Below are 12,242 nucleotides of genomic sequence, written 5' to 3'. Positions count from 1 at the left end.
CGCTACGTACGTGAAATGGCATAACAATAAGAAAGCGTGGACTAGCCTTATGAGATTCTCTTCGCTCAGGCCTCTCCTTCTGTTAGCCACCCGCCTGATTAGACCGATGACGCAATCCGTCTTCTTTGCTAGTTTGTGAATGGTGATGCTATTCGTGCCCTACTCATGGCAGGTTTCTTTTCCATTGCCGCCACCCATGAGATTATTTCAGCCTCTCTGACTTTCCGCGTGACCTTCTTTGTTGCTGTGTTGCCCACCCTATAGGCCGCATACTTGCTGGTAAGCTTCCTAGTTCTTTTCCTCCACTGTGAATCAATGTTTTTCCTGTACAGATACCTGAACACTTTCCCAGCCCATTTACTTTCTTCCATATTCCTCAGCCGTTCTTCATACCCAATTTTACTGCGAGGTTCCCTCACTTCAAAACTATCACGTAAATTAGAGCGCCTTGATACGGCTGAGCTGAGAAGTACAGACATGTATAACTGTTCGTGGCCTCCAAAGATGGCGCCACGCACTGTGTTTCTTTCGCGGCCGGAAATTGTTTTGAGTTGATATCAGCGGTGGCGGCGGGGGGAGTCCATCAATAGGGAAGCTGTCAAGGATACACAATTCCAAAAGTTATATCATGAACAAAGCATTGTAGTGAAAGTTTTAGCGCCGAGCCAAGCCTCTGACCGCGATCCTCGATCTGCAATTCCCTCTTATGTGAGTACCAGCTACTCTACGTATCTAGTACAAGAGCACCCCTCTGCGCGCACTCACGCCTTTCTGCATTCGCCTTCGAAGGAGTCATTCGTTTCACCTGTGTTGAAAAGCACTGACAAACGGCGCGCTCGTCGGCAGACTGGGTTCTCTCTTGGCTCAGCGAAAGCATCCACTGTAAATGAGCAAATCATTCGCGTAATCATATCCACGCGCCTCATTTTCGATATGGGAGGTCGCGTCTGTCACGGAGGTCAGAACCATGCCGCCTGCGGGTGAATGTTTGGCTGCGCTTTGTTGCGGGCTGGCGGTCCTATCGCAGCCACTGTTGGTGACGGCCGCCAACACCTTCCTTTTCAACCGTTGATGAGAGGAACTGTGGAGAAAAGCTACGCCCTTTTCCCCCTGTGTAAGTGGTATTCCCAGACCTGTCGGTTTCTGGGAGAACATATTCTCGGGAGACGATGAGTCAGTCGGTTGCGATTTTTGTCAGCACGAACATCTCGAATGGTGCCTTCGAACGCAAGTCCGTGGTAGTTTGTGTGGAGAAACATAGGCATTGCCCGAAGAAGAGCTTTGTGTTGAGAGCGGTGCAAGGAACGAGGTCTTTCTCTTGCCGCGAGTGTAACACTAGATTTAAATGCCATCTTGATTACTGTTGCTTCCCGTTAGCTTTGAACCTTTGTGAAGCACAGCTGATTAGCGGCTAAAATATGAGGCTTGAGTTTAAGTTGGACACCCGTTCATCATGCGCTGCCTACTGCCCTCGCAGTGCACATCATAAGTAATGCACTGGTGAAAACTGCAAGGCTTGTGGTCTGGTGGTTTAATTGCTTCTTAAATTCACTCCCACGCACGCAGATAAAGTGCTAACATGTCCATATGTGTGACATTCTTTCATTTGTCGAAGTTGCTTTCTTCTCTCGGAAATATATTATTGCGATATCTTGATGCTTCAGTACAATGCTCAACCTTTTCATGTGTGTTAGGTCAAACTTAACATACAGCGCCCTATTTGGCATGTCCGAGCGCCATCATAGGGTCAAGCACTTGGAAGTGATTGGGCAAATACATTTATTCAGTGGTCATGATGCCTCCTCCGATTTCACAGAAAGCGAAATAAAAGAGTTGTGACTTATGCTGATGTGAGTATGGACTGTTATTGTTTTTATAAACAGTGCCGATGTAGAGCTACTATTACACAAACCATCAAAGAAATCAGCTTGGGGGAAGCAAACAGTGCATTAATACACAAAATACAAGAGGTTTAGGTGCAGCAAAATGTCTACTTCATGACTGGAGTAATCGTGGCCAGTAATGAGTAACAAACATTGCTTATTGTTACCTTGTTAGACTTTTAAGTGGGGACAGCTGGGCTAGCTGGTTGTGATTAGCATTATGAAACATCGTTCCAGCGCACGTTATGGAGAAGCGGAGAAGGGTAACCGGCATTCTTGTGGTCCTTTTCTGCTTGTCCGCGTTTATTTGTGTGCTGGAATGATGCTTCATATTGTTATACTGGCCGGATGGCTTGCCTGTACAATGCCGTTCCCTGATCTGTCTCTGGTAGTCGGTGTTCGGGGAAGCCAGGGTCACCTCTGCAGTCTGCTTGGCTTGCTTGCCGCTTGGGACGCTGCGCTCGGTGGAGGCCACAACGACATTATATGGCACTTGATTTCAAGTGGTTGCAACATTACAGAGAACATCAGTGCAGGTGCTATGCTGCACCTAGCTCACAAAATTGGTGTACAACCGCTGCTACCCTCAGCGACAAGTGATGCACATTGTTTTTTAAGCAAGCTCTGTGGCCAAATGTGCAAAGAGACTTCGCTTGCAAATGGTATGGAAAGCTCCACATTGTATGTGATAGGCAACATGCAATTCACCATAACTATAAAACCAGCTGCACAATAGAAACAACAATTCCTAGACCTTTGGTTGGCATGACCTATGCTAAATGCTTGTACAAGGAGGAAAAACAGAGACTGCTGTGTGCTCTTGTGAATGGGCTGAAGAAGACAGAACATATTCTATTGCAAATATTGTGACACTCGCTATAAGAGGCTATTTGCAAAGCTACATGTTCTAGATCGGAGGCCAATATTACTGGACAATATCCTGGGTGCATGGCCATCGGAAACCTTCCAAAACAGTGCAACATGCACTTTAGTAGAGATGTGTGAATCAGGGTATCAAACAAAAACTGGGAAAAAACATCATTTTTGCGGCTCGAGTCGGAACTGAATTGGAATGTTGGGATATTTTTCACTCCGAAGGGAAGCTGAAAAGAAAAATAATTGTTTTCAGTTTAGACTAGCCACCTCTTCTGGAGCATTTCATCGATGCATTGCCTGCACTTGCGACTCATCTGTCTACCTCATTTTTAAATACATACCATATTCCCCTGAATATAGGAGTAGCAGTGCCATTAGTACAGATTTCAACATATCAAGGGGGGAGGTGCAGACATTATCAATACACTCATAAGCGTTTGAATCTGATGACTGTTAATTAGCTTTCCATTAGCTGGAGACCTATGTATTACCATTGAAATAAACAATCCTTCCCAGCTGGGTGGGGCCTTTTAATTGCAGAAGTTGAAGAATAGAAGTGACATATTGCTTCTGACCCATGCTTTGCTTCTGTGATGTGATAATTAAATCGAAGCTTTTGTTACCTAATGTCCCGGATTGTTGCAAATCTTTTATTTATAATAAATGGGTATGACCTTCCTTCTTGGTGGCGATGACCTTAGGAGAAATGGAAAAAAAAAAATGTGAACTAGCATAGGCTAAGTTTAAATATTGCGGACAAGGATGTCTCGCAGAAAGATTCTACGGCAGTCCAGAAACTCCTTCCTGCACTGTGGCTGCCCTCTCGACTTCTTCCATTGCTGAACACTTGCATGACACAGGGCTCCAGGTAAACTGCTCGTAGTCTTGCGTTGGTGCTGGGTAAAGGCTGTGCTCTGAAGGGGGAAAACGCCTGCATGCTTTCCAATATCGCACCTCAAGCAGCTCCTCCAATATAACAATTGTGTCTCGTCCAATATGACAGGAAGTCTTCCCATTAGCAAATAGTGCCAGCCTCACAGGTGTCGGAGCCGTGCACTACTCTCCTTGCAGCAGACTTTGGCAGCTCTTCCATGTTCTTGCTGACTAGGATCTGGAGAATGAATTCATAAAGCCTTTCATTCGTCAGTGCGTCAGTGCCACTGGCTGACCACCGTCACTGTTCAGTATCAGGATCGGCTCAAACTTTCTCTTACGAACAATTCTAGTGTAAGAACATATTGTGAATAAGGGCCCAGGGCCCGTATGCACAAGACCTCTTTGTTAGTGCCAATTAACAGACACTTCAGCAAAAAGAAAAAAAAAAATGTTGGTGGGCCTTTGGCTGAACATATCAACGAAGTGAGCCATTGGGCAAGAGAGTGTACATAGCTGCATCCTACTCCCTATCCTCATCTTCACTTCTCTTTCCCTCATTAAATGCTTCGCTTCACATAGATTTCAGCATTGGTGTTGGATCTGCATTATTTTCTAACCTACTAATGATACTTGCGGCCTACAGAACAACACGTGGCATCATTCCGTGCAGCTTAGCAGTAGCATCGACCATTTTAGCAAAATAAATTTATTTATTATTCCTGCAATTATTCTTAGGTTATGCAAATGAACTTGAACTGGTGTGAATAATTATTTTTTTGCTCTGCAGTTGAACTGTAACTGAAGTTTTCGCTGAACCAGAACAAAAACTGGAATGAACAGTGTCGTTTCGACACCCTGGCTTGAATACCCAGCACCTCCACCACATATGATGTGGGTTTTATTTGTGCTAAGGGACATGGTGAGCACGAGGCAGTCTGAAAGTAACAGTAAGCAGAAGCTTCCCTCTTGTGGCTAGGGTCAGCACAGTGGCTCCAATCTTCTTCACTACATTACATTATTTTGAAGGATCGGGGATATTTACAGGCTATTAATACCCATGCTACACGGGCGCAGAAAATGACATTAACATGCTAATGCCTTAAATTTTAATGCCATTTGCGTGATGCCACACAGACAAACCTAATGTTGTTTCCCTTAATGTCATCCGTTATCTAATGTGTTCACCAGTACTCATCTGATTCAACTCCATAGCTTGCACAGTGCAGTATAATTGAAGTATTTGAAACACTTTCTACTATGTAAAAATAATTTATACATAACTTTCAACTACAATGCTCCTGCAAGGAGTTGTACTTGGTGAACTTCGTCATGTCAGCATTGGAACAGCTTCCACGGACCAAGCGCCATTTTGATTTTAGGCTGCGGATTTGACTTGGAATGGCCAAAGTTGCTATGGTCGGTTACAGCGTTGTAAAAGACAGCAACAAACTCAAGCTAATGGCACTATAGTATGCTTGCTTTTATGATTCACTATTCACAAAGGCATAAAGTAAACTTCCATATGCATATTTAATTTTTATTTAGTATCTTAAATTTGCTGACTTCAGAAAATGCTGTCATCGACATCACCACATCAAGTGTCGTTAATTTTGGACATGTCGCAGCTCTGCCCCCCCAAAAAATGCCATTGGGGAACTTAAAGCAATAAATGAACGAATGTTATTTCTTCTGCCTGTGTGGCATGTGTATAAATCTTATTATTGTAACTTTGATCACAACATTATAATTGTCGAAGTCCATCTTTTGCACATTGTCACATATTTGCATTTCTGTAATCGTGTTCCTCTGGCTTTCTTGTGTGCATTCGGGAGCATGGTGTTCCCTACCAATGGATGTCGTCTTCACTTCAACATGAACATTTGAGTTTTGTGAACTGGCCATGAGAAACACCTTTTTTGTGTGTGTGTGTGGTGTGTATGTGAACCTTAATGCTGTAAACTGTTGTAGCCATAGTCTTTTCTTCAAACCTTGTTTGAGCACAGATATTGATGGTAAAATAAGGAGTAGCTGGTGCAGTGCAATGAGGACCAACGTCTCTTAGATAATTCTGAAAAGAAAACAGTAAGTTGGAGGTATCCGAATTCGAACTGAATGTACACCTGTTAGCAAAAGTATACTGACAACAGGGTTGCAAAAAAAAAAACTAACTAAATTTCTTCGTAATTAACATGCCTAAACTGAAATTGACGAGTACACTGGAAAGTTCACAATGCCAAGTTCGGAATGCAGTTCTCAATTTCAAGTTGCATTCACAGGCAGAGGAAAAAAATCGGCTTTATTGTGAAATCCCTGGTCCGCATACTTTTTCTCACAGGTGTACTTGTTTAGTGTAGAAATATTTATGAGTATCTTTTGCTTGACTTTTGTGGTTATGCAGCTACCACCGAACGTACAGGGTTGCTTCAGTTATTGGCTCCTTCCTGCTGTGGAAATGAGCCCACCCATATGCTCTGCCGACCATCATGCATTGTAAACCAGTCAAGCAATGGGCTTAAATTTTATGCTTGTCTTCCCATTTACAAGCTGACTGTGCAGCTGAATGCACTTCCAAAGAGTTTGGTGTGTATTGAAAGATGTCTAATTTGTGTATTGCTAGCTTTGCTCTCTTAGTCTTATTTTTCTACTTCTATAAGCATAAAGATATACCATTATACCATGTTTGACTGCACAATGGTCTCTTCTTAATACTTGCAGATTATAGTGGAAGTGGTAGATTACAGTATGAATGGTTGTCATCAAACCAATTTTTATGGAGTGCTGCAAATGTCTCTACTTGGCAATGGGACTGCTTTAGCCAGAGCTGCTTGTGTGAAGATCAGCTGAACAGTCAAAAAACATTGAGGAGAAGAGTAGTCTTTGTGACAATAGTAATCTTGGGCTGAGGCCATTTGTTTCGTTGTCTGTGGGCTGTACCCAGGAATTAAAATTTTTTTTTTTTGGGGGGGGGGGGGGGGAGGTGTTGTGTGTAGACCGGCTGCCATTTTGAAAGATATATACTGGCTTATTTTCGTCTGTGAATTAAGCATATCGCCTATGTATAATAATTAGAGGGTACTTTTAAATTAGTTGTACATGGATAAGTAAAAAAAAAATGGTGTTAAACTTAAATTCTGGTTAAGGCAAGAAATAGAAGGTTGGACTATAACACCACTGAGGCCGGGGACACTGCAGCCTGTGTTTCATGAACGAAAACTAACTGCCTTTGCCGTGCCATTACCGTGTGCCGCGGCTATACATGTATACTAGAAGCTCTGAGCAAGATAGTTTTCCGCAGTCAGCAAAACGTGTTTATCGCTGCAGTTCCAAACGCTAGTTGCAATATATATGTAGATGAAGGCATGCACTTATCGCACATGGTGATGTTAGAGCTAATTATATTTTGTTTGCATTTTGTTGGGCATGCGGACCCATTATTTGTGTACATGTTAAGCATTTCGCAAGGTTCTGTCTGTTTTTGACATTTTACCGATCCCTGCTTAGCGACACCTCCTCACATAATAACACAGCGCAACTGCAATACAAGAAAGGTAGAAATGTTTAGAAGCAAATAAACAAGTAGCCCGACACTCAGATTTTTTTGTTACTGTTTGCACATTCTGCTTGCTGAGAAGTTTCGTTGGTATTGTGGAAGGCATAGAAAGGTTGCAGCTTGTAATGGACTCTTGAAACATTGAGAGCAGTTTAAACGAGAAAGTTCTTCCTTCTTGGGACTTGCCAAAGTCTGTGAAGACCACTTCCGGGGTCACTTGCATTTCTCGATAGATGCTGAGCAGTGCTAGTCCGGTCAATCTGTTTGGTTAATATGATTCCGAAGGCAGCTCGTCAGATTTCTCATTGTCGAGAAAGTCCGTTCTTGGGTCAACGTTGACACAGGTAACGTTGCCAGGATAGAAAGTAGGCTGTGGATGTTAGGAAAGAAGTTTCGGTTACACATCTCTAAGGCCTGCAAAGTGCAAGCTGGGAGATCCTTTTCTTTGATTTGGCAGCATTTGTTCATCAACTCTGCTCATCAACTCTGCCTGGATGGCATCAACCGAAGGAATGTCGCCAAGGTAAAACTTCACTGCATCATCAATAGCAGAAAGGCTAGCTGATGCACTGAATTTCTGCAGCAGCATGTTAAGTCCAGCCATAACCTTCCTGTGGGCATCGAACTGGTCTCTTGATTTTTGAAGTCCGCCAGCAAAGGCAAATACACATTCTTCCGGTAGTGTTCTCTAGGAGTAGCATGTTGCTTCTTTGTTTCTGCCTTCCAGTGATGCGTGTTAGGGCCATCTCAGCATTTGTGATTTGCAGCAAAGGGAACGACTTCTGAGAAGTTTTATTGAATTCTGTTTTTGCACTCTCCCTTTTTCTGGAAAGAACGTGTCGGGCAAGGGATTTCAGGGACGTGGTGAGGAAGGGCGTTCCAGTCTGATGCTGTGCGGGAAAAAAAAGACGGAAGAAAAAGTAGTTGTATGGGAGCGTGGCCATTAGACTTGTAATGGTGCCCAGTTCGTAGCGATATGCGTGCGGGTGGTGTGATATATCGCTCGTGAATTAGGGAACTGTAAAAGAACTAAAAGGCTGGCTGTAGCACGGCGACGTGCAAGGGGCTGTAGATCAGATTTTGCTCTTAAGGATGATGCGCTTACGTCATGAGTAGGATGAATGGATGTACTTTACGACGTGGTTTTGAAAGGACTCGAGCACATTAACAAGATAGATTTGATATGGATTCCAGATGGGTGATGCTTATTCAACTTTCGGTCTGATGAGGGATTTGAAAGCTAGGAGTTTTACGTTCTGCGGGGTGTCACGCAAGTGTCGTCTCATGAAGCCAAAAGTTCCGTTAGCTGATGAAAGTATGTTGGTAATATGCGTACCCCAACTGAGATCATGAGAAAGTGTGACGCCCAAGTACTTAAATGATTCTAATGATTATATGGGAATGTTTACTATTGTATAAGAGGACAGGAAAGGGTTACGGCGGTGGGTAAAAGATATATGTTTACATTTGTTGAGATTAAGAGTCAACAGCCAATGTTCACTTCAAGACTGCACATTCTTAAGACTTTGTTGTAAGGTGTTTTCGTGAGTAGCATTAGAAACTGGATGGTAAATCACGCAGTCATAGGCGAAAATTCGTATCTTGCAAGATACGTGTTGAGGTAAATCATTAATATAAATTAAAAAGAGAAGAGGACCGAGAAGTGATCCCTGAGGGACACCATAAGTTACAGGGAGAAGAGTGGATGATTTGTCATTTATAGAAACGAATTGGTAGCGATCAGTAAGGAATGCTTCGAGCCATCTAAGTACATCACTGTGCAAGTTCAAAGAAGAAAGCTTTAGTAGTGAGTGAGAAACATTGTCAAAGGCCTTTTCATAGTCCAGAAATATAGCGTCAGTTTGTTGGTTAGAGTCAAGGTTGCATGCAAGTTGTGCAGAAACAAAGCTAGTTGTGTTTCGGTAGAGAAACCCTTACGGAACTCATGCTGTGCCCAGTAAAAAAATTGATTGGCGTCCAAATGATTCCTGATCAAGGAGTAGATGACGTGTTCGATGATTTTGCACGGAAGGCTAGTTAGAGAGATGGGTCGATAATTTAGCAGTGTGTTCTTATTACCAGACTTGTAGATGGGAACGACCTTACCAACCGTCCAGTCGTGAGGCATGGAACCTGTAGAAAGTGACTGCGAGAATATAAGGCACAATAATGATGAAGAAATATATTTTGTATTTTTTGGCAGTTTAGAGTTTATACCATCTATACCTGCTGAGGATGAAAGTTTAAGGTTTTCAATTATGTGCAAAACACCATTAGGGGAAAACACCACGCTCGGCATGCTAGAAGCTATGTTGCAGGAGACATTAGACCACGGAAGATTACTATCATTAGAGAATACTGACGAAAATGCATTGTTAAATATCAGTGTGCACTCATCTTCAGGCATGATCTTCCCCGTATCATTAACAAGAGTTATAGTGCACGTGTTGTCCAGGTTGATAACTTTCCAAAATTTCTTGGAGTTGTCTGTTAACATTTTAGGTAAGTCATTATTGAAAAGGACCATTTGGCATTGCGGACAGCACATAAGTATTCTCTCTTAGCGGCGTAATATTTATCCCATGAAGTTGGGCTTAGTTTCTGCTTGACATTACGAAAAAGTATTTTTTTCTTATTTTCTAACCTCTTCAAATTGTTATTAAACCAGGGGTTCTGATGATTTGCACGGAATCTTATTTTCGGAATATACTTGTTTGCTAGTTCATTCATTTCATTTTTAAACAGTTCCCAGTTGTCTTGAACAGATCGTTCATTGAATGACGTTTCAAAGACTGGGAAAAGGTGCACAATTCTTCATTTATAGCTTCGACATTTGCTTTTTCATATAGGTTGATAGTTTTGCTGGAAAGAACACGCGGTGCTGGGGGCAAAGTCAAATGTGCCATGAATTACACTGCGGTCGCTGATAGGACGAAGGTAGGTAACCGATGATAAGGCCTCTGGACGGTTAGTAAGTATAAGGTTCGAAATGTTTGCGCAGTCGTGCCTTACGCGTGTAGTGTTAAAGAAAAGAGGTCAGTAGAGATCTGGAACGAAACGACAAAGTCTGGCTTCGTGATGGCACTGAGCAACTGAGAAGCCTTTGATGAAGTATCAGGTGACAAGCCTTCTTCTTCCAAATATTCGAGACAATGGGCATGCACAGCTCAAGAAAACGCTGAAGTGCATCATGGCTCTCCACCTGCCTTGTCTGGCAAAAGAAGAGAGCTGATTTTATTTCTTGTGTTAAGTTTTCTACTTTGTCTTGCGGCTGGTTTGTCCTCTGGGGTGAAGCCCTCGCAAATGCACAGGTTGCAGATGCAGTTCGCAAAGAGTTGCGAATGCTGGGGAGTTTGCACGGGTGAAGCAGAACAAGGTTAAATGAGTGGGAGCTACAATGCACGCACAACGCTTTGGGTGTGGTTTGACAAATGAAGGCTTGAACACCGTTTTGGGTGGCCGCTCATTGACGCTGCATCATCGTATGCTTGCCCACAAAGTAGGTTCAGGTAAAAGCCATGACCCCTAAGGCTGTCGCCTTGCTAGTGAGATTGTACACGGGAACGAAATCTGCAAAATATTCTTTTAGTATGGGTAGTTTTAAAGTGTCGTGTTTGACGTGCCTCACACAGGAAAATGTGGGCAGTGTGAGATATATTTATTAGTGGTCTCGTCAGCTAGAACTGAAAAAGATGAACCTGAGTTGATGTTGTTAGCCATCTCTCTTTGTACGATTTTACCCTAGAGGGTGACCAATTCACTTTGAATTTTCCGGCTCGTGTACAGGGAATTTGCCGGAGATGTTTCGTTACGAGCTCTCAAGGCGGCATCTGCACCTTTGGCCCTTATCCTAAGCAGTGCACAGAAATTTCATTTGTCAATAGCAGCACTTGAGGTAAATTTATTGGAGCAGAGTCGTCCGTGCCTCGAAGCGGCACCTTATTCATTAATTTATTTATACTGCCGATCCCATCAGGGATTATAACAGGATGGGCATTTACATAGTTATCTTACAATGTAACAATAATAATTAGCACAATATTAAGATTACACATAATAGACAGGCAATTAGCAAAGGCAAACAATATAGTAGGCAGAAAAATAAATGCATTGTAATAATGTTACGAAAAAGCAAGAGGTAATCAAAAAAGGTGGACAATTTACAAAGGTGAACAAAATGGTAGGCATTAATTACACAATAACACGTAGCAGTAAATTTAAGAGTAACAAGGGGTAATGAGACAGTCTGTCAAATACCAATGGTGGTAGGTAATAATTACAACAGAAAAAGAGGTAAACAATTTGCATAGATAAACAATAGTACTCAGTAATGGCAAGTAATACAAGTTATAAAAGTGAGGTATACACAAGAGGTAGTAATCCATAAGATACATTTAAGGTGTCGTTAAAGAAATTGGGATTATGTACACAATAAAATGAAATAAAATAAAATGGCACAGAAATAAATTGTGACACAGGTACGTCATAATTGTGAAACACGCAGTTCATTTTCGGCTAATGTTGAAAAAGTAGATAAGGTTGGGCTGCTTGTAATACTAGGGTCCAACTTATTCCATTCACGTGCCATTAAAGGGAAAAACGAATGCTTATGACTTTCCGTATGAAATGGGTGTTCGTTTAATGATAGTGAATGTTTATGTCGGGTGAGTCGTGTTTGTGCTATAGATAAGCATTTTCAACTGTCCATTTTTAATTCATTATTAATAAGTTGATACATAATTTTTAATCGTGCAAGCTTGGCTCAATTATGTAAGGTCAGTTTACCAGCCTGTTTTAGCAATCCTGTGGGTGAGTCTGTTAACCTATATTTATTGTAAATATACCTTAGTGCCTTCCTTTGAATTGCTTATAGTTTGTTAACGAGTTCTTTGGTGAAAGGAAACCAAACAACATTAGCATATTCTAATACAGATCTGACAAATGTGTTATATGCTAGTAGTTTTGTGTTTGGGGGTGCTAGTCTGAGACGTCTGTTTAGGAAAAACAACTTTTTTTGTGCACTCGAGGTAACGTTGTTAACATGGCGCTCCCACTGA

General features: G+C 42.1%; 1 protein-coding gene across 5 annotated transcripts in view; it reads left to right on the top strand.

Moving 5' to 3' along the window:
• The first annotated feature begins 494 nt into the window (after positions 1-494).
• LOC126543027 (uncharacterized) overlaps positions 495-12,242 on the top strand; it is a 248,848-nt gene continuing 237,100 nt past the window's right edge. For all 5 annotated transcript variants that reach the window (XM_055077589.2, XM_055077591.2, XM_055077590.2 and 2 more), the window contains exon 1: positions 495-708. In XM_055077589.2, the coding sequence (XP_054933564.1) occupies positions 707-708 (2 nt within the window). In that variant the 5' untranslated portion in view covers positions 495-706. The remainder of the gene's footprint in view (positions 709-12,242) is intronic.

Source organism: Dermacentor andersoni, chromosome 2, assembly GCF_023375885.2.
Source record: "Dermacentor andersoni chromosome 2, qqDerAnde1_hic_scaffold, whole genome shotgun sequence".
Taxonomy (NCBI): domain Eukaryota; kingdom Metazoa; phylum Arthropoda; class Arachnida; order Ixodida; family Ixodidae; genus Dermacentor; species Dermacentor andersoni.
This window is presented reverse-complemented; position numbering and strand designations above follow the sequence as displayed.